The sequence below is a fragment of the Camelus bactrianus genome, chromosome 10 (genome assembly GCF_048773025.1).
Source record: "Camelus bactrianus isolate YW-2024 breed Bactrian camel chromosome 10, ASM4877302v1, whole genome shotgun sequence".
Classification (NCBI taxonomy): domain Eukaryota; kingdom Metazoa; phylum Chordata; class Mammalia; order Artiodactyla; family Camelidae; genus Camelus; species Camelus bactrianus.
Genome location: NC_133548.1, coordinates 64,948,767 through 64,972,737, shown reverse-complemented (window position 1 = coordinate 64,972,737; position 23,971 = coordinate 64,948,767). Strand labels below are relative to the sequence as shown.

Sequence of the window (23,971 nt, the reverse complement as noted above, 5' to 3'; positions counted from 1 at the left end):
GCAATACAACAACCACATTAACAAATTAAAGAACAAAAACCGTATGATCATCTCAATAGATGCAGAAAATGCTTCTGACAAAGTTCAACATCCATTTATGATAAAAACTCTCCAGAAAGTGGGGACAGAGGTAACATACTTCAACATAATAAAGATAACAAACCCATAGCTAACATCATACTCAACGGTGAAAAACTGAAAGCATTTCCTCTAAGATCAGGAACAAGACAAGGATGCCCTTTTTCCTCACTTCTATTCAACATAATTTTGGAAGTCCTAGCCACAGCAATCAGAGAAGAAAAAGAAATGAAAGGAATCCAAATTGGAAAAGATGTAGTAAAACTATCACTGTTTGCAGATGACATGATACATAGAAAATCCTAAAGATGCTACCAAAAAACTACTAGAGCTCATCAATGAGTTTGGTAAAGTTTCAGAGTACAAAATGAATACACGTAAATCTGCTGCATTTCTATACACTAACAATGAAATATAAGAGAAATTAAGGAAGCAATTCCATTTACCATCATTTTAGAAAGAAAAAAATACCTAGTAATAAACCTACCTAAGGAGACAAAGGACCTGTATTCATAAAACCCGACCCTAATGAAAGAAATTGAAGACACAAACAGATGAAAAGAACATGCCATGTTCTTAGATTAGAAAAATCAACACTGTTATAGTGGCTACACCACCCAAGGCAATCTAGAGATTCAGTGCAATCCCTATCAAATTACCAATGGCATTTTCCAGAGAACTGGAAGAAAAAAAGCTTAAAATTTATGTGGAAATACAAAGACCCCGAATAGTCAAAACAATCTTGAGAAAGAACAACAAAACTGGAGGAATCAAGCTTCCTGACTTTAGATGATTGCACACAGCTACAGTGATCAAAGCATTATGGTACTGGCACAAAAACAGACACATAGACCAATGGAATAGGATAAAAGTCCAGAAATAAACCCACACACTTATAGTCAATTAACCTACGACAAAGGAGGCAAGAACATACACTGGAGAAGACAGTCTCTTCAATAAGTGGTGCTGGGAAAACTCAACAGCTACGTGTAAAACAATCAAATTTAGAACATTCTCTAACACTATTTACAAAAATAAACTTAAATTGGATTAAAAGCCTGAATATAAGACAGGATACTGTTAAAATTCCTAGAGGAAAACATCGGAAGAATACTTTGACATAAATCACAGCAGTATTTTTTTTGGATTTGCCTCCCAGAATAATGGAAATAAAAACAAAAACAAATGGGACCTAATTAAACTTAAAAGCTTTTGCACAGCAAAAGAAACCATAAACAAAATGAAAAGACAACCTACAGAATGGGAGAAAATATTTGCAAAAGAGTCAATGGACAAGGGATTAATTTTCAAAATACAGGAGCAGCTCACAAAGCTCAGTATCAAGAAAACAAACATCCAATCAAAAAATGGGCATATGGTCTAAATAGACATTTCTTCAAAGACGACATACAGATGGCCAATAGGTACATGAAGATACTCAACATCACTAATTATTTTGAGAAATGCAAATCAAACTACAATGAGGTATCACCTCACACCAATCAGAATGGCCACCATTAAAAAGTCTACAGATAATAAATGCTGGAGAGGGTGTGGAGAAAAAGGAATCCTCCTACACTGTTGGTGGGAATGTAAAATGATGCAGCTACTATGGAGAACAGTATGGAAGTTCCTTTAAAAACTAAAAATGGACTTACCATATGATCCAGCAATCCCACTCCTGGGCATGTATCCGGAGAAAACTCTAATCTGAAAAGACACAGGCACCCCAATGTTCACAGCAGCACTTTTTACAATAGCCAAGACATAGAAGTAGCCTAAATGTCCATCAACAAATGAATGGATAAAGTCTACACACACACACACACACACACACACACACACACACACACACACAGGAACACTACTCAGCCATAAAAAGGAATGACAATGTTATTTGCAGCAACATGGATGGACCTACAGATTATCATACTAAGTTTAGAAAGTCAGTCAAAAAAAGAAACATCATATATCACTTATATATGCAATCTAAAAAAACCACACAAATGAACTTATTTCCAAAACAGAGAGACTCACAGACATAGAAAACAAATTTATGGTTACCAGGTGGGTAAGGGAGGGAGGGGGGGATAAACTGGGAGTTTGGGATTGGCTGATACAAATTACTATATACACAATAGATAAATGATAAGATCCTACTGTATAGCACAGAGAACTATATCCAATGGCTTGTAGTAACCTGTAATGAAAAAGGATATGAAAAGGAATATGTATATATAACTGTATCACTATACTGTACACCAGAAAAAAATACAGCGTTGTAAATCAAAATTAAGTAAGTAACAATCCTTTAGTGACACCAGCATCATAGCACGAGTGCTTCCTTCCTCTTTGACTTAGAACTAATCGGACATCCATAACTGGACAACAGAGCCCCTGCACGGCATACCAGAACAGCTGAGAGAGATCCATCCATCTGTGTATCCGAAACTGAGTGGGTTGAACCTCATACGAAGCTCGGGAGCCAAGGCAGTGGTTGGTGGCAGCAGCAGTGGTGGCAGCAGTGGCAGCGGCGGCAGCAACCTCTCTAACTGGGGAGGTGGAAAGTCAGAGGGGTGAGTAAAAGCCTGCCCAGCTTGTCGGCTGCAGTTGGAGGGTCCCATTGCTCTTCAGGAACATCCTGGATTTCTGAGAGATCTCCATGACAGACCAATAATGAGTTAAGACATTGAATCAGCAATCAAAAAACTCCCAACAAAGCAAACTGCAGTACCAGATGGTTTGACTGGTGAATTCTAACCAACACTTAAAGAATTAATACCAATTTTCCTCCAAACAGTTCCAAAATACTGAGGAGGTAGGAACACTGCCAAACTCATCTGCAAGGCCAGCATTATACTGGTATCAAAAACCAGATGAGGATACAAGAAAACTATAGACCAGTATCTCTGCTGAATATAGATACAAAAATTCTCAACCAAACATTAGCATACCAAATTCAAAAACACATAAAAAGTATTATACACCATGACCAAGTGGGGTTGATCCCTGGGATGCAAGGATGCAAATCAATAAATGTAAAACATCACATCAATAAAATGAAAGAAACATTACATGATCATTTCAGTAGATGCAGAAAAAGCATTTGACAAAAACAACATCCTTTCATGATAAAGTCTTTTAACAGATTGGGTATAAAACAACATACCTCAACATATATGATGAAGGCCATATACCACAAACCCACAGATAACTATCAATGGAGAAAAATTGAAAAATTTTCATCTTAAGATCAGGAACAAAGATGCCCACTCTAACCACTCCTATTCATTACAGTATTGGAATTCCTCGCTAGAACAATTAGGCAAGTCAAAGAAAAAGCATCCAATCTGAAAGGAAGTAAAACTGGCTATTTGCTGATGATATGATTTTACATATAGATAATTCCAAAGAGTCAACTGAAAAACTGTTGGAACTATTCTACAATTTCAGCAAAGTTCAGGATACAAAATCATCATACAGAAATCAGTTGCATTCCTTTACACTAATGTGAAGCATCTGAAAAAGAAAGAAAACTATCCCACTCAAAACAGCATAAATAATAATAAATTACTGGGGAATAAGTTTAACCAAGGAAGAGAAAGATCAGTACAATGAAAACTATAAGACTGTGCTGAAAGAAATCAAGACACAAACAAATGGAAAGATATCCTGTGTTCATGGATCAGAAGAATTAACATTGTTAAAATGCCCATACTACCGAAAGCCTTCTACAGAAATTCAATGCAGTTCCCATCAAAATACCAAAGGTATTCTTCACAGACATAGAGGAAACAATCAAAAATTTTTTGTGGAAACAAACACACACACACACACACACACACACACACACAGCCAAAGCAACCTTGAGGGAAAAAAAAAAACAAAGCCTGAGGCATCATGTTTCTAGATTTCGAACTATACTGCAAAACCACAATAATAAAAACAGTATGGTACTGGTACAAAAACACACTTTGACCAATCAGCAGAACAGAGAGCCCAGAATTAAATCCCACATATACAGTCAACTAATATTTGACAAGGGAGGCAAGAACACCCAGTGGGGAAAGGACAGTCTCTTCAACAAATGGTGCTGGGGAAACTGGGGAAACCCATGCAGAACAATGAAATCGAACACCTAACACCATTCACAAAATTAACCTGAAATGGATCAAAGGCTTAAACATAAGACCTGATACCATAAAATTTCTAGAAAGGAAGAAGCTCCTAGATATTGGTCTTGGTAATGACTTACTGGACATGATGTCAAAAGCACAAACAACAAAAGCAAAATCCCGCTCCTGGGCATATATCCAGAAGGAACCCTACTTCAGGATGACACCTGCACCCCAATGTTCATAGCAGCACTATTTACAATAGCCAAGACATGGAGACAGCCTAAATGTCCATCAACTGATGACTGGATAAAGAAGAAGTGGTATATTTATACAATGGAATACTACTCAGCCATAAAAACCGACAACATAACACCATTTGCAGCAACATGGATGCTCCTGGAGAATATCATTCTAAGTGAAGTAAGCCAGAAAAAGAAAGAAAAATACCATATGAGATTGCTCATATGTGGAATCTAAAAAACAAACAAACAAACAAAGCATAAATACAAAACAGAAGCAGACTCATAGACATAGAATACAAACTTGTGGTTGCCAAGGGGGCGGAGGGTGGGAAGGGATAGACAGGATTTCAAAATTGTAGAATAGATAAACAAGATTATACTGTATAGCACAGGGAAATATATACAAGATCTTATGGTAGCTCACAGAGAAAAAAATGTGACAGTGAATACATATATGTTCATGTATAACTGAAAAATTGTGCTCTACACTGGAATTTGACACAACATTGTAAAATGATTATAAATCAATAAAAAATGTTATTAAAAAAGGCAAAAAACAAATGGTACCATATCAAAATCAAAAGCTTCTGCACAGCAAAAGAAACAACAAAAAATGAAGATAACCGTATGAATGGGAGAAAATTTCTGCATACCAATAAATAAAGGGTTTTATTAAATAAAGGGTTAATATAAAATATATAAACAACTCATACAACTTAACAAAAAAACCCAATCTGACTAAAAAATGGGCAGAACTAAATGGACATTTTTCCAAATAGGACATCAAACAGACCAACAAGTACATGAAAAGATGCACATCACCACTAATCATCAGGGAAATGCAAATCAAAACCGCAATGAGATGGCACCCAACACTTGTTAGAATGGCTACCATCAGGAAGAAACAGGAGGTGAGGATGCGGTGAAAAGGGAAAATTTATACAGTTGACACAACACAACTTTGAACTGTGTGGGTCCACTTACATTCAGATTTTTTTTTTTCAGTAAATATACACTACAGTATTACATGATCTGAGTGAGGTTGGTTGAATCTGCGGATGTGGAAATGCTGTTGTTCAGGAGTCAACTGTACACTGCTGGTGGGAATGTAAACTGGTTCAACTACAATGGAAAACAGTAGGGTGGTTCATCAAAAAAATTATAATAGATCTACCATATGATCCAGCAATTCCACTTCCAGGCAAATACCCAGAGGAAAATGAAAACAGCATTTCGAAGACAATATATGCATCCCCATGTTTACTACAGCATTATTCACAACAGCCAAGATACGGAAACAACCCAAATGCCCATCAACAGATGAACAGATACCAAAGACATGGTATATATACACAATAGAGTATTACTCAGCCATGAGAAATAGCTAGGATATCCTGCCATTTGCAACAACATGGAGGAACTCTGAGCACATTATGCTAAGTGAGATAAGGCAGAGAAAGACAAATACTGTATGATCTCATTTACAGGTAGAATCTAAAAAAGTCAAAGTCATAAAAAACAGTAAAATGGTGGTTACCAGGAGACAGCGGTTGTAGGGATAAAACTGATGTTAAGGGTACAAACTTGCAACAAGTAGTAAATAAGCCATTGAGATAATGCACGATATAGTGAATACAGGCAGTCAACACTGTACTTTACAGAATGGGATACATATCACTACAATGGCACTCATATCACAATATCAAAGTAACACATTTGCACACCCCAAAGTTACACAATGTTCCATGTCAAAATTATTCAATAAAAAAGACCCTTATAATAAAGATGTTTCTAACAAAGCTACTTGCAAGCTGTGTTCAGGAGTGTCATTTCAGGGACCGGAAGTGATACCCATCCTGTAATGCATGTAATCAAGTGTTAAAAAAAAAAAAAAAAAGCACCTGTAATAAAGATGTTTCTAACAAAAGTAAAAAAAGAAAAAGAAAAAAGAAAAAGATAATCCACTGATTGTGCATGGAAGCTAGGGAGGGCAGTCAGCACTTTTTATATATTTATCTACACAAACAAAACTCTGAGTTGACAACTGTACGTTTTATAACCTTACCTGTGATACTGGCTGCGTAGGCGTCCTTTTTCCCTTTTCGATGAGAGATATAACACTTAGAGACCTATGTGGCTAAGTCAGAGCTCCTTAGCCTCCCGTCGCTGTCTGCTTACCCTCTGTTCTCACCTGCACAGCTCAGCTTTTGTGCACAGTGCTAGCCCACTGGTCACAGTCCCCCCATGTAGAGTGCAGACTCCTGCCTCCTTGTTTTTGCTCACTTCCTCTTGTTGACCAGGGACTGTTCTCCCTGGGGCTTATTCCTGTTCTCTCGAGTTTAGACGACATTTCCTCCTCGAGGAAGTAAGCCCTGTTGCACTCCCTTCTCAGCCATGCCCCACCTCCTTCTGTGCCACCACAGCACTGTGCACGTGCCACCACCACACTGTACTGAAATGCATGATTCAGATGGCTACGGCCGACTTGTAAACACACCTTTTTTACTAAGTTAGAAAAGTGTACAGGCAAGCAAAAGTGTAGATGCAATTTCAGGAAATTCACAAATACCCCCAAATCTAAGAACACTTAGTTAAGCACTCTGTAGACAATTAATTCAGTAGGACACCTAACAAGCTTAGTGCCCAGGCAGCCACAATTCATGCTGGCTGTCTAGATAAAATCCGAGAACTCCACGTCAATCCCAGGGGAGGCATAAAAAGGAATCTCTTTACAATCTAGTTAACACGTTCATTAGTACTTCTAGAGTTTCTTATCATATCCATGATAGAATTCAGTCTTGTTGGGCCTCGTTTCTACATCAGCATGAGAAAGGCAAGTAAATTATGTATTACACACCACATGTTCTTAATGTTTCTCAACATATGTTAATGTCCTATTTAAAAATGCATTTTTTGAGAGATTACAACAAATAAAGCCTTTATTAACAGGCTGTTAAGGAAAATTTCAGTGTTTCCTCAAAAAAGCTGCTTTATTGATTTCAGTAGCAAATTTGTAAAAACTTAACATGTCGATCTATTCAAACTTATGCTTTACATTAACATAATGACCATTGCATGTGTAGTTATTACTGCACTCACACTGTACATCAATAAAAGTAAATATCCAAGGGGTTCTTCTACGTTTTAAGATTAAAAACCTTAATGCCCTGAACTGAATAGCATGATTACAAACAGGTATTATTTAAAAATACAAATGTATTTGCTTTACATCTCCCATTCTCTCTTCATTCCAAAACCTCATTTACTTTATTAACATTTTGTTTATACTTTAAAAAATGCTTTTGTAATTTTCAGTTAACTGATTTAAAATGAATGCTTGAGTCCTTAAAAAAACTTTGATGGTAGATTAATGTCAACATAAGTGTATTTAATACTGATGAATGTTTGAAATGTCAAAAAGCAAAACAAAACAATCCTCTTAAATATGTATAAATATTTAAATATAGAAAACCTCCATCAATTGTCAAAGTATATTTAATGGTTGTACTGGAAAGGAGAAATGGGCAATCCATGCCAGGGGAAGATGGAAGATTTAAAAATGAGACTTTTCAAACATTGCCTGTGAGACAGCCTCATGTTTTGATCATTTCAACCTAATTTTACTTAGCTATGTAGAACTACTTCAAAAAATCACACCCACAAGTAAAAAATTGGTAATTTGTTTACAAAGTGCATATTTCAGTACAGTAAATTCATCTCAAACAAAGGAACAGAGTATGTGTGGCTTCTTAGCCTTTAAAACTACCCTGGTTTCCATGTAGATGGTTTAACATCTAGTTGTGATACGTTAGCACAAGAAGCCTGTGTAATGAAGCTTGGGCCCCTTAACACTTGCTATTAATTAATCCCAACATAAGTGAGTATGAGACCTGGAAAGTACATTGTCAACATCTGATGGATGAGGTACAAATTATCTGAATAAAATTTATGGCCTGGTACCAGTCAGTACTCCCAACACAAACTATTGCTCTGTAGTGAACTCTGTATGGTTTGCATGTCCTTCAGTAACTGAAGATTTTTCCTACTTTTTTCTCCAGGTCTCGGTTTGGCAAAGTCCTTCTTATTTGTGGTCCCCGTGGTTGTAGAAGAACGGCTGCTGCTGTTTCCCTCTTCACCAAGAGTCTTTCTGGTGGGTCTTGATTCCCTCCTCTGCTTCTCCATCTTTTGTTTCTCCAGCTACACCAAATATCGAGGTAGGGAAAAAAGGAAAAACTAATGACAGCATATTCTTCTGAAAACTGGTACTTTAAACTATCATCCTAACTAAAGGGCATGTAATGTATTCTGGGTTTATTTTTTTAAAGGCTTCAATAATCTATTGCACTAGTTATTTAGCACTCAGTGTTTAAAATACACAGTGACGTAAAAACATGTAATCAGGAGTAAACACGTCGGTTCTGCTGCTGTGTGTGAAGTTAAGGCAGTGTGGCCAAAGTGCAGAACAGGGTGAGGGGGAAACACGGGGGTCTGGAGGAGAGTCTTTCATGGAGAAGGCAAAAAGTCTGAAACGGGAAATGAAAGAGGATAGATTTGAACAAATGAAGGAGGAGAAAGGCATTCTAGAAACGAGTCTGAGCAGACAAAGCAGCACATTCCAGACGGATGAAGGGATATAATGGCTATGTATTAATACTATGAAAGGATTTTTAATTTTATTTTACTATTTTTAGAATAATTTAGTTTCAAATAGGGGACTTTATTTTTACTTTAGCTGCTGGCACGTGGGTGTTCCATTAGCATAAAGTTAAATCTAACCTACAGGAAACAAACTAGATCAGTACCCCCACAGGAATCATTTGCTTGTATTTATTTATTTTTTCCTAAGATGTGAATTTTAGAAAAAATGCTTTAAAAGCTGAGGTTTTGGAATTGAAAAGACCCAAGGTTGCATCACACCTCTGCCATTTACCAGTGAGCAGGCAGTATGTCCTCCATCAAGTTACATAATTTCACAGTAGGATATGCCTACCTGCTAGGAATTTTAGCCCCCGTCTCCTCATCTATAAAATGATACATATACTCACTTCATAAGCTTTCCATGAAAATTGAGATGACATATTCCAAGCACTCAGCATTATGCCTATTACACAGCAACCAGCTGATAAATGTCAGTGAAACCTGTTCTGCTACCTGTCTTCTCCATTTCAGTCAGCTGCACCATCATCCTCTCCCTGCCTGTGATCAATCCAGCACCAAGTAACCCTGATTATTTCTACCCCAAAACTCACCTCAAATCTGTCCACTTCTCCCCAGCTGCCACCCCCAAAGACCTCGGATAAAGAAAAGCTGAAATGGCCTAGTTCGTCTCTCCGCCTCTATCCTTTCTCCACCCTCCTCCCAGCAGTCATAGTAATCTCTTAACATCAGTCTCTCCGGATGAAAGCCCTTGGTGGATACTAAACAAACAGTTGTTTTATTAATTTAATGTAATCAGTAATATAAATATAACTAAAGATTTTTTTTAACATATTTATATCTGATTTATTCCTTTAGAAATTAAGAATTTCTAGGTGCTTTTAAAGACTTGGGTAAACTTAGAACCATTTAAATTCATCACAGATGTTAAAGTCTGTTCACATAAGAATACTAAATATACTCAATACTTGGAAGATGTATCTTAGATGATGAAATCTACTCTAAGAGATTAAAACACTGTCTTAGCCTGCTTAGCGCCAATTCTCAATAATTAATGAACTGAATTAAGAAGGTCTACAGTAAGGAAATAGTTCCTGCAGTGTTCTATCTATGACACACAATGTCAGCACTTAATATATTTGAAGAAACTTTTTTTTAATTGGTTTATTCTTGTTTTTTTAATCATTAGAAAGGAGTAAAGGAAAATGGCGTTACCTGGGCTTGATATTTTCGAACCTTTGTTATCTGATTGGCTTTTGCCTCCATCCTTCCCACTAATGTCTCCAGTTCACACTCTAGGTTGTCTTTTAGTTCAGCGGTTGGTGATTCTTGGATAAGTTTTGCAAGCTGTTGGTGATCACTGTGTAAAAAACAGAAGGAGGGCTTTAGTAAGTTTCCCATGTTACCTGGTTAAGTCCACTACATCTCACTCAGCATGGGACCACTGCTCTGTGCATTAAGAAGAGACTCAATTTTTTAAACAGAGCAAAAATGTCCATATTATTAGTGATAGTTTAAAAGTTCAAAAAGGCACTGGAAGCAAATGCAAAAAGAGTTCTTCATTTCAAAGAGCTAATGATCTGTATTTCTACCTCCCTGACAAGAGCATTACACATGCAGAAAAGCAATGTCTAGAGAAGGATCTTGTTCTTCACTCGTGTCCTAACTTATCAGTCGAGTGTAGCTAAACTCAATGTCTATCAAACTCTCAAACAAGGAAATAAAACTTAAATGTAAACCTTGGTCTTCAAAACATTTAACAGTAACAGAAAAAGGAGACATTTCACCCAGAACAGCTGTATTTGTTAAAGTCCTAGCAACCTGTTCAGTGGTTGGTGCGAGGATTGTGTTCAACAAATATTTCTTGAAATATTGAAATATGAGATAGAACAAAGTCACTAAGAAGTGAAAATGAGGTTTTAGAACTAAACGCAATTAAAAAGCCAAAAAACTGAAACTCACAAGCTCATCTGCCCAAACTCATCTTGCAAAGTCTGTAAGACTTCTGCCAGCTCTTCATCAATGCTGCTAGAGGAGGGAGGTGTCACTGACTTCTTGCTTTTAATGCTTCGTGAACATACTTGCTTTGCCAAAGGAACACTGCTGACTACCCGATCATTGCACAGGACTTTACTGTGTTGCTTCATTAGATGCAAGACATGCTGAACATTAGCTACCACGGCATGGCTGGGGCTGGTGGACTAAAGAAAAATGAAAATTAGTGACTGAAGCCACATCCTCTAGAAATGTTTTCTTTTTATCTCCTCACATGGGTAAAAAGACCCTCTCTTCCCCGACAACCAAAGCCCATGACACAAACCTCCTAGTCTATAGTAAATCAGTTACCAAGTCCCACAGACTTAACCTATATTTCTGATCTGCCTCTTAGTCTCCTCCCTCCTGTCATTCACTTGGCTTATGCATCCATCTCTATTAGCAATGGAGGAACATCCTAACTGTCCCCCTGCTCCCAGTCTGTTCCTTCTCTAACTCCACAGTGCTATCAGCTATCCTTCTAAAATATTACTCTGATCATGTTGTTCTCCTATTTGAAATTCTCTGATGTTAAGCCCACTGACTCTGATCTCCAAGCTCCTCGGCACAGAAAACAAGGCCCTGTATCACTGACCTGCAACTTCTACTCCTTGGCCTCATGTCCCACTGTTTCCTAATTGCTTGCCATCATTTGAATAAACTATATTTGCGAGTGCCATTTCTTTTGAGTGCCAATTCTTACACCATTTTTAAAAACCAATTCAAATATATGATTTATAAAGAGCTTCTTAAAACCTCCAGGTAAAATTAATTGGTCCTTCTCAGATCGCCTACAGCAGTTATGTCTGTCTCAGCATTTATCATATTATGATTGTATCTGCATGTCTATTTCACCTACTAAATAGTGTATGTGCTTCCAGGTGGTAGGGACTGTTACTGTATTCACGTCTCTATCCTCAAATAGTAAGAGGCACTAAGTTCATGGCTGTCACACAACACGAAAATCCTCGTAGCCTTCTCAAAATTTCTGTTTTTGTTTTAAACACTAAACAATAATCTCAATGTGCTATTTCAATTTACAAACACATGGCTGGGCCAACTTGGCTCCACAAGCATCAGCCAGACAGACAGTTTAAAATGCAGATTCCTAGGCAGCATCCAAAACTCAACCAGCGTGTTGTCAAGGCTTAGAAATGTTTATTTAAAAGTCCGCCAGTTGACTCTGATCAGCTAGGTTGATCAGCTAGGTTTGCAAAGGCCACTCTGCTAAGCTAAACTGATGCTCTTTGTATCCTAGTTTTTGTTGTTAGGTAGCAAACTGAGTCCAGCAATATATACACAGAGAAGTACACACCACAACCAAGTGGGGTATACTCCAGGAATGCAAGGCTAGTTCAGTATTTGAAAACCAGTCAATGTAATAATACAGCATATCAGCAAGGTAAAAAAGAAAAATCACATAACCATATCATTTGATGAAGAAAAGCATGTGAAAAAATCCAATACCAATTAAGGGTATCAACTTTCAGCAAAGTAGGAACAGAGAGAAATTTCCTAAGTCGACAAAGAGCATGGGCAAGAAACCTACAGCTAACATCATACTTATTGGTGAAAGACTGATGCTTTCCCCTGAAGATCAGAAAAAAGGCAAGGATGTTCACTCCTACCACTCTTATAATATAGGAAACCCTAGCCAGTGCAGAAAGGCCAGAAAGGAAATAAAAGGCACACAAATTAAAAGGAAGAAATAAAATTATCCCTATTTACAGAGGACATGATTCTTTACACAGAAAAGCAATTCAAAAAATAATTCTGAGGGCTAATAAGTGAATCTGGCAAAGTCATGGAACGTAAGATCAACATACATAACCGAAATACACTAGCAATGATCATGCAGAGACTGAAATTAAAACTCAACAAAATTTACAACTGCTCAAAAAATGTGAATATAAAGCCAATAAAACAGGTTTAGGACTAATATGATGAAAACCACAAAACACTGATGAAGGAAATCAAAGAGCTAAATAAGACACACAATTCTCATGGGCTGAAAGACTCAACACAACAAGGATGTCAATTCTCCCAAACTGATAGGCATAATACAATTCCTATCAAAACTTCAGCAAGACTTTTCTTGGAAACAGAGAAATTTATTCTAAAATTCATGCAGAAAGGCAAAGGAACTAGAAGTGCTAAAAGAATTTTGAGAAAGAATAAAGTAGGAGAAACAATCACTCTTCCCAATGTTGAGACTTGCCATATAAAACTACAGTCATCAAGGCAGTGTACTGGCAAACAGGTGCACGCATACATCAATGGAAGAGAATGAAAAATAAACCTTGACTTAATAAGCCTCATACTGTAAACAAAAAATTATTTCAAGTAGATCACAGATTTAAATGTAAAATATAAAAGTATAAAAAACACAGATGAAAATGTAAGAGAGACTTGAGAGGATGTACATCTAGGCAGAGTCCTTAGACATGACACCAAAAGCATGATCCACAAAAACAAACAAACAAACAAAAATAAATTAACTGGATTTTGCCAAAACGTAAAGCTTCTGCTTTGTGAAAGAGTTTAAGAGCATAAAAAGGAAACGCCGAAGACTGGGAGGATACATTTGCAAACCACATATCTGACACATGACTTGTGTGTAAAATACATAAAGAACTCTCAAAACCTAATAGTAAAAACAAACAAACAAACCAATTCAATTTAAAAAGGGCAAGATACACAGACATTTCACTAGAGGATATACAACAAATAAGTACATGAAAAGGAAGTTCAAACACCATTAGTCATAAGGAACAATTTAAAACCATAGTGAGGTATCACAACATACCTATCAGAACAATAAATTAAGTGACAATACTAAGTGTTGCTGAGAATGTGGAAAAACTGTATCTTTCATACACTGCTACAGAGAATATAAAATGTTAGAGCCACTCAAAAACAGCTGGGTAGTTTCTTTAAAGACTAAACATACACTTACCATATAATCTAGCAATCAATTTCCTGGGAATTTATCCCAGAGAAATGAAAAGGTGTGCCCACACAAAAAGCTGTACACAAATGTTCATATTGGTTTTATATGTAAATGCCAAAACTGGAAACAACCCAAATATCCTTCAACAAGTGAATCATTAAATTGTGGTACATCCACACCAGGAATAGTACTCAGTAACAGAAAGGAAAAACTATGGTTACATAGAACAAGTTTGATGGATCTCAAGGGAATTATGCTGTGCGAAATCAATTTTGAAAGGTGACATACTGCATGATACCATTTATTTAACATTGTGAAATTACAGATGTGGTCTGGTGGTGGTGCCACAGATCTACATGTGATAAAATTGCAGTGACGTATCTGCACATGTGCTCACGTGCATACAGGAGCACATGTAAAACTAGAGAAACCTGAATAAGGTCTGTGGATCGTACCAATGCTAATCTGGTTTTGATACTGTACTAGATATATGTTACTACTGGGGTAAACTGGGTGAAGGGTACACAGGATCTTTCTGTATTTTTTCAACTTGGTATGAATCTATATAATCTTTTCAAAATAAAAAAGCTAATCCATGTTTCCACCTAGATAATTGAAACTCATTTACATTTAAATGGTTTAGATATACATTCTCCTTTGCAAGTACATTGTCATCAATACAAACTTGATTATCAAAAACCAAATTCACCTGCCTCAGTAACTTTAAATGCTTATATACATGGTATTCATTTTAAAGTGCGAATGAATGGGGAATCACTATTTTGCCCATAACTTTTAGTATGTATTCACTATACTAATTGCCTACAAATAAATTTTCAACAAACAGTATATAGTTTTTGAAATTCTTTTTTCTATTGTTTTTCTGATTGTATTAAGATAACTTTGCTGAATCTAATAATAAAAAAACTGGAACTTGTATTTTGTCTTTTAGGTTTCATTTTTCCTAGTAATTCATTTTGATTGCATTTTACAAATGTACTGGTTTATGTCAATGTATAGTTAAAAATAAAAACTGGTTCTCCACCATAGATAAGTTTGAGAAACACTCAGATGACAGTACATTCTTAGCTGTTTGAATAGTATTTCACAAAAAGTACAAATTACAACTGCAAAAGAAGAGCTTAGGTTGAAAAGCCCTGTCTTTGAACCTGTGAACCTGTCCTGTTCAACCTCTGTATCAATGACTACAGTGAGAATTACCAAACATAGGCAATTAAATCTGAGGATAACACAAATGTAATAGAAGACTGAACTAGATTCTAATCTAATGTGGGACAGACTGAATCTGTTCCTATAGTGCTTCATTGGATTAAAAATTCTGTATAAAAAAAATCAGCTCCACAAGTATAGGACCTAGAGCAGCTGATGCAAAGATTCAGGAAAAGATCTGTGACTTCAGTTTACTCCACAACTGCTGAGTGAAAGGGATGCTGTGGCTTCCCAGTAACATTAATGTGATGCTAGGCTGAATTAACAGACTATCTAGAACATGACCAAGGGTCTGTTCTGCGTTAGTCACACCACATTTAGAGGGCTATATTCAATTTAGGGAGAAAGAGTAATGAAGTGGTAAAGAAACTCATAAACCACATCTTATGTTGAAGAAAAAACAGTTATTTGTAACTAGAATAAGGAGATAAGAATAGAAATAAAGCTATCTTCAAAAGTTTCTAAACTTCCTATAGTCGAGGGTTCATTTCTTCTATTGGATCCCTGAGAGCAGAAAACAGACCAATGAATAGAATTTACAGTGAAAGACTTCATCTCACTTAAGACCTTTCAAATAAAGCCATCCAGTAATGTGAAGGGCTGTTTGAGGTATAATAAGGTTTCATCAGTAGATGTGTCTGCACAGAGCACACAAGCGTTACTCTGGATGTTTACACAATGAAAACACTGGGCAGGGAAGGGCACTAAGTGGGCCCCAAATCTAACTGAATGTTAAATGGAGACTGGGGACCAGGTAAAAATACGTTCTCCGCCCTGCACTCAGAAGGTTCTGATCTAGTAGAATAGTGGTGGGGCTTCGTAATCTCATTTCCAAATGCACAGTCAGTAATTCTGATGTCCTTTGAGAAACTCTGTTTCCAGTGCAACTCAAAGATTCTATGGCAAAGTAAAACCAAATGGCTCCACAGTTAGAAGCAAGAGATAAAAGAAATAACAAAGGTCAAAAGATGGTCTGCAATCCAAAAGATTAAATTTAGGGTAAAGGACAGCATGGAGCCAATGGCAAAACGTTTTAAAGTGATTTGTGCCTCATCACATCTACAAAGGGCAAATGGGAGCCAGGAAATAGTTCATTCCCCAAGCTTTCACTGAGGATTTACTGTGGGATTAAAATAAAGAAAGAAATAAAATTAAAGCCTCTCAAACTCACAATCTAGATGGGGATTCAAGGCATCTACGCATGTAACAACTAGCAACACAATCATTAATGAAAAGTGGTATAAGCTAACACACATAAGCACTTACTAGAAATCACTTAAAAAACCAGAAACAGAGTTAACCATATGATCCAGCAATCCCACTCCTGAGCATATATCCTGAAAAGACAACAAAACAAAACAAAACAAAACAAAACAAAACAAAACCCTCTAATTCGAAAAGGTAAGTGCACCCCAATGTTCACAGCAGCACTATTTACAACAGTCAAGACGTGGAAACTACCCAAGTGCCCATCAGCAGATGACTGGTTTAAGGCAATGTGGTATACAGATGCTGGTATGCTACTCAGCCATAAAAAAGAATAAATAATACCATTTACAGCAACATGGAAGTGAAGTAAGACAGACAGAGAAAGGCAAATACCATAACAGTATCACTTACATGTGGAATCTAAAAAAAAATGATACAAGTGAACTTATTTACAAAACAGAAACAGACACACAGACATAGAAAACAAATTTATAGTTACCAAAGAGGAAAGAAGTGAGGGGAAGGGAAAAATTAGGAGTTTAGTGGGACTGGTAGATACAAACTATTATATAGAAAAAGATAAATAAAAAAGGTCCTACTGTATAGCACAGGGAACTATATTCAAGTAACTTGTAATAACCTACAATGACAAAGAATATGTCTAACTGAATCATGATGCTCTACACCAGAAACAAACAGAACACTGTAAATCAGCTATACTTCAATTGAAAAAAAAAAAAGCACATACTAAAAAAAAAAAAAAAAAAAACTCATCTAGAAAAAAAAATCACCCAGTACTTGCTGACACTTGACAAAATGATCTCTATATTTTTAAGCATTAAAGGAACTTAGGATTCAAGTCTATGTATGACTTCTTCTTGGAGAATGAATCCTATTAAGTAATATGTACATGTCATTTAAATATCCATTACCTAATTACAAATCAACGGGGCTCTCAATAAAAATGCAAGGTTACAAATATACTGTTTCCTACAGTCCCTAGATCCTACCTGCAACCACACCTTCTCCAAGCCAGGATGTCTGCTTTTGTTCATAACTTCCCTGCTTTAAAGTGTCCTCCTAGTCTCTTCCCTGCTCCCTCAACCCCATAAAACTTTCCTCCATCTCATTCTCACATAATTACAATTCATATTGGTAAAGAAGCAGGAAAATGTTACCACCATTTATAGGTATAAAGGCAGATGAGTGGACTTAATTCAAAGCTCTAGGTTGTATAAAAAAAATCCTGAGTTCAACCAACTCACCTTTCCAGCTACAAATGGCATATCACCCAAGCATAATCTATAATGTGGTTGTGCAGCAAAGTAGTTCTTAGAGCCTTTCTGAATGGAAAAGAAAGAAAAGCAATTATAGTCACATGATGATAAAAGCTGACTACACATGACTAAGCTGAAACTCCAGCTTACTGCTGGGCTACTGTCTCTACTGGCACTGGGATCTGGAGCTCCTAATAATACTCATCAACACGCATCCTAGTCTAGGAAAGGATATTAAAGAAAAATAGTACCTGTCAAAATAGCAGTTACAGTCTAAACAGAGAAGCAGTGCGTGTGTGTACGTATATCCACACACAAATTTTTAAGAACAAAAGGTAATCAACACAATACTGAATATTAATAACCAGTACCTGTGCAGTGCTACGTAGTTCTAAAATGCTTTCCTTTTTTTTTTTTTTATTATCTCACTGTTAGGGTGAAAACTGACAAGTAGGTATTACTTACCCCCATTTTCCTAATGAAGAAACTGAGAATGTAAGAAATGTACTCAGTCAACGGTGAAGTACCACATGGTGTACAAGTGTTTTCACATAAACGACACCAAGTAATAATCAGCACTTTGACTTACTGGTTCTGTTTTCATACCTTTTCTGGTGGTTTTGACTTCTTTTTTTTAATTCTTTTTGGACTAGGAACAGATGAAGTAGCCTTATGTTCAAGGATAAGTCTGTTTGTTTCTAGACCAGTCTGCAACTAGGAAAAATGTGACAGCCTAAAGTTAATACTGTAGAAATAAAAGCTGACCCCAATTTGAGTTTGCTATGTAAAAGGCCTGTAAAAACCTACAGTAGTGTCAGATTAAAAAACACATCATAGCTGTGTGACTGTGTCTTGAACCAATCTGTCAACCTCTGTCAGATATTTTAAATCACTATCAGTCTTTTTATCTTGAAGTGCTGTGCTATATAATTTGTCCTTTCACAGCCTGAAACCCTTCAGCTCCATTATTTGAGGTTGGTCCTTAAATTATGTCTAATGAGTTAAATGCAACATTTCTAACTCCAAACCAATGTTTAATGTTTTGTTCTTTTCACAGACGGCATATACAACAGTGCCAGACACAAAGCAGCTGGAGAGTCTTCCTCGTTTAAAAATTCATACACTTATAATTAAAATGAACTAGAAATCTATGCCCAAAAGAACTGGAAAGAATGTCAGAAAATGTTATCAGGCCCTTTTCTCTAGAAGCTTAGTAACTACATTCATTTAATATGGTAGAAATTCCACAAGCAATTCTTAAGGATTTCAAACAAGGACTGTTGTTTTCCCTAAAGCAACTTTCAACTTTCCTTTAAAAATATAATCATACACATATACGTGTGTGTGTGTGTGAGTTTATTTGTCTAAAATAGTGGTTTCAAATCTGCCTATGTATCAAAATTGTCTGGAGTTTATGAGAAAAATTAAGATTGTCAGGTGCCTCTCCAGACCTCATGATTTTAAACATTCCAGGCTGGGGAAATTTGTATTTTAAAATTCTTCAGGAAATTAAGATGGAGCTCAAACACTCAGAACCAATGGATTAGTTGTAAGAAATACTGAGTTTATTCCTAATACTTACCATGATGATTGCATTCCTTGGGGATAGAATCTATTCAGTGACAAAGGAACACAGGGATTTCTACTCTCATGAATATCTACATTCCCACACGATGCTTTATACACAGTAAATCAAACATAGAATTCAATGAACATGAAATTACTACTGTGGAAGACCTATGAAGCCAATGAGTTTATTTGTTTATTTGTTTTTTGGGGGGTCATTAGGTTTATTTATTTATTTTTAATGGAGGTACTGAGGATTGAACCCAGGACCTTGTGCAAGCCAAGCATGCGCTCTACCACTGAGCTATATCCTCCCCGACAATGAGTTTAAATAGCATGTAAAATAAAAGATTTCTGAACTATTTTAATTTCCAGCTTACTTAGTTCTTCCCAGTAGTTGTCACATATTTGTGTGGCAGTTTTAACATTTTAAAGTACTTTCATTATCTTTTCTCTTGTTTCATCGCTCCAACATAAAGAAGATGTGAAATGAAGACCACTTTATCAGTGGTAAAACCCAAGCTCTGAATGGTTAACTTCTTGCCCAAGACTACACAAATTAGGGTTAGCTAGACTTGGAACCACATATCATTCCTGGCTGGTTCTTCCCCTACAGCAGTGTTCACTATCAGAATTCAAAACCTTTAGTGATATTATATTGTCAGTAATCACTGATTTGGTCTCCATTTTTTGACTGCTAAATACAAAAATACCATAAAGTAATTTTTTAATTCATAAAATAATGAACTTATTTAATTCTATATTTCATGTACAACAGAACTCACTACTACAATTTATATAAAGCACAACCCAAAAGTCTGCATGTTATAGGTTAGGCAATGGGACACAGTAAAAGTGGCCTACTTACCTTAAAGTGGAATGGACAGAGAAGTAATCTCAAAAATAAAACCACATGGCTATGTAACTCAGAAAGCACACAGAGGTAAAAAATACATACACATTGATCAGAAGGTAAATATTTGAGAAGGAAAATACGTTAAGTTCATAAATTTGGGGAAGCAGTGGAAGAAACAGACAAGAAAATAAAGATGAGATAGTAGACGTTACAGTCCTATGAGCACATGTGTGAAGTGAGCCCAGACACTGCTGACATCCGGCCACAGTCTGAACTGCAGAGCCTCCACTCCTAACGGTTTTTGGAATCTGGCCCTGATTCTTGTGTTAATATTATGAGAAAAGATACTTATAAATGATATAAAACTTAAAGACTTTGGAAAGAGGAGGGTAATATATGGGAGGTACTTAAATAAATAAGCTTATATGGGTAGAGACTTCAGTTATAAACAGAAGTATTTTATTTGGCCCGTAAGTAAGATTTACTAGGACAGAAATGCTGCTTATCTTCTAGAAATGCAGTTCTGGTTGGTACATACTCAGCATTTCTATGCATTCGCACTGCCTTACCTGTTCTACCTGGCGGCCACTGCAGAGGATAAAATCCTGGACTAGGAATGAGCAGAGCTCATCCTCCTTACATGGAAGCTTCTGTGATTTACTATGTGTCACCACCTACAGGGCAGCTCACTACTTCACCTTCTGTCCTGGAGTCTCGAGGCCACCAAAACACTCGGGAAGCGCTTATAAATAAGTAGGACACTGAACAAGGCCTTCCAACACCTCTGACAGTGACTGATGTGAGACGCTGCACATGACCGTGTATTGTACTGTGTATAGTCTCTAATATTTTTTAGTCCACGTTGACTTTTTAAATGCTGATCAAAAGCCCACAATGTGAAAAACCCTATAGAACTGCTCAACTTTTACTTTCTGAGTATAAAAATAAGTTTATAATTTTTCAGATTAACCTAAGTCTGCAAATTTATATACTGGGCCATTCTAAAGTATAAATAATCAAAGCAGCCCACACCTACATGTATTTACACAGAGCAGTATAAAATGTGAGGAGCCCGCCTGCGCACATTTCAGCTTACCTGGGCGGCCTTAGCTTGCATACGTTTCCTTTCCTGTTCCTCTTCACGGAGTTTTGCTTCCAACTCTTGCATTTTTTTCTAGTGATAAAAACATTAAAAGTGGTAATAGTAAAAAGAGTTTTAGTGTCTATTTGTAAATTTTTAATACAAGCAACAAATGATTTTAGCAGAGTAAATATAAGCTTGTGAGTTCACTCTATCATTCTATTTATTATGAGTCACTTGTGAGGTAGCTGAACAGAATTATGGGTAAAATCTATGGCCAGAGAACACAGCTCCGTATGAAGGCAGACAGGCTACACGGAAGCTGAAGCTGGAACGTTAGAGTCTCAGTGGTATTAAATACGTCCCAAGTGAATCAATTAAAACTAAAAGTAGTTCAGAGAACAACTTAAATCAAGTGATATAAGCCTTACGGATACTCAAAAACATTTAATCTGTCAACATTTTCAAAAAGAACTCCTTCCTCATGTACCTTAAGATTGTAAAAGGTGGACATTCTCTCCAAATTTACATTTCTTCCTTTAAAAAAATTCCTATATGTTTCTTTGCTACAAGGTCACTATTCTTCCTATAAAATATCCAGAATTATAAAATGATCAATTTCACAAAAGAACCAATATTATGCACTGATAAGTAAAACAGACATTCACTGACTTCTGCAAGGGCCTGCATCGTGGTAAGCTTGTTATACTCCTGTTCAAGGAGGTCCAATTTTTCAAGTTGGTTTTGAACATGTGTTTGATCGTGTTGTCGTTCTCTTTCTAGGGAAACCTGGAAACAATATTAAATACAGCATGATAATTTGACAAAAAAAAAGAAAAACAACTAATACTGAGCATAGTATGCTGTATGCTGTTTGTCTGGCCTTTCACAGAGCTACGGAGATACCGCAAATGAGTTCTAGGAAAACAGTATTAAGACGAAGCCAAAAGAACATCAGTAAGTACAAGTGAAACCCTGTTCTTACTATATACTGCTGTTGTAACATTTGGTTCCCTGTAGCAAGGCTTGCTAACACTCCACGACAGCAGACATTTACCAGACATACAGGCTACACACAAATACTTAACAATTAATCTCTTAAATAGTTCATCTATTAATGAAGGGAGTAATTATTGTTTTGGTATCTATCATTTACACTTCTCTAAATTCTACGCAAAACATCCATCACTTTTTTTTTAGGTTTAGGGTCAAGGATTTGAAAATACTGCCACCTATCAGATTTCAGGATAGACACTCATAGGATAATCCATTACATCAGGATAAAAAGCGGAAATATGTTAGACTGAGGTCTACTGGTAAAAAAGGCAAGCGCTAAGCATGTGAACTTGTAAACAGTGTATCTTCGTGTACAAGTCTACAGCAATAGGTGTCATACTGACAGAAATTTGAAAGACGAAGTAATATAAAGCTATAATTTTCTCAGGAATTTGTGTGAACTACTAATTTCTTCCTATTCACCTTAGTGGATAGTTACCACTCTTAAAAAATAAAGTTAAAAATTGGCACAAATCATATTTTATTTCCAGTACTGAAAGCATTCTTATTAAAAATGGGCTATTTAAAATTTCTTGATGAAAACAGGGCTTAATTCAAAGACATATACTATATATGTCTAATAGCTATATTAATCAAGATATCTCACTGTAGTCTTGTAAATGCTTCCTCACCTGAGAACTGGACTACCCCAATGACGACCACTGCCAGATTATTGTGTATATTTCATCATTTCAGTTATGTGGCAGACTCCCACCCCATCTATCACATAAAAGTGTTAGATAAACACAGAAATAATAATTACAGAGCAAGTTTGAAGACAAGAAAGGGAGTTTTCCAGATGCAAAATAGATAAAGAACTCAAAAGCAAATGAAAGAATACTGAAGCCAAATGTTACATGAGGCAGGACTGTAGCCTCAGCGTACAGGACATAGCAGGAACGTGACATAAATCTCAGGCAATGTACCATCTGCGTAATGCAAGAACCCCAAGCCAACAAACTACCATAAATGAGGGCCAAAACCAGGCAAACCCATCAAGCCTCAGCAAAGTCAAATCCACAGCACCGCCCACACAACTCTGAAGTACAGAATTCCCAAAACAACTCGAAAGAATATGAGCTACCAAACACACACACACACACACACACACACACACACACACACACACACACACACACACACACACAGTTCTCATAAGAAAAAAAATCAGATCACTTTTAAGAGACTGGGAATTTTTACTGTTCAAAGAGATAAAAGGAAAGAATAAAAATCAAAGTAATGATACATTAAAATAACAAAAACAGGCAAACTGAAGAGGACCCAAATGGAAACAAAAAAAAAAACATGGTTACAAATAAACTCAATGGTACAGTAAAGAGACCTATAACACACACGAGAATTAATTACTGAAACATCCTCTTAAATACTGCTGTGCAATTATTCAAATACTTCTTTTAGGTCTAATATCTCCAACTGTGACTGAAAGCTGACTGAGGTAGAAAGCATTTAATTCCTTTCACACTGCACAGTATCTAGCAAAATGTTAAGCACACAAACATTCAACTTTTGCACGATAAAGTTAAGATGCCCAGAAACTGTGGTATTCATGATGAATTCCAATTCTAGATTCATAACAGGAAAGGGAGGTGTGTTTTAA

At 36.4% G+C, this 23,971-nt stretch overlaps 1 protein-coding gene across 1 annotated transcript in view; it reads right to left on the bottom strand.

Annotated features, from left to right (window-relative positions):
• Nucleotides 1-7,409: 7,409 nt before the first annotated feature.
• CEP57 (centrosomal protein 57) overlaps nt 7,410-23,971 on the bottom strand; it is a 39,777-nt gene continuing 23,215 nt past the window's right edge. The window contains exons 5-11 of the mRNA XM_010973335.3: nt 21,970-22,086; nt 21,313-21,390; nt 18,401-18,508; nt 17,783-17,860; nt 11,057-11,295; nt 10,310-10,454; nt 7,410-8,635 (exon numbers count right to left, since the gene is read on the bottom strand). Of these exons, the coding sequence (XP_010971637.2) occupies nt 8,402-8,635; nt 10,310-10,454; nt 11,057-11,295; nt 17,783-17,860; nt 18,401-18,508; nt 21,313-21,390; nt 21,970-22,086 (999 nt within the window). The 3' untranslated portion in view covers nt 7,410-8,401. The remainder of the gene's footprint in view (nt 8,636-10,309; nt 10,455-11,056; nt 11,296-17,782; nt 17,861-18,400; nt 18,509-21,312; nt 21,391-21,969; nt 22,087-23,971) is intronic.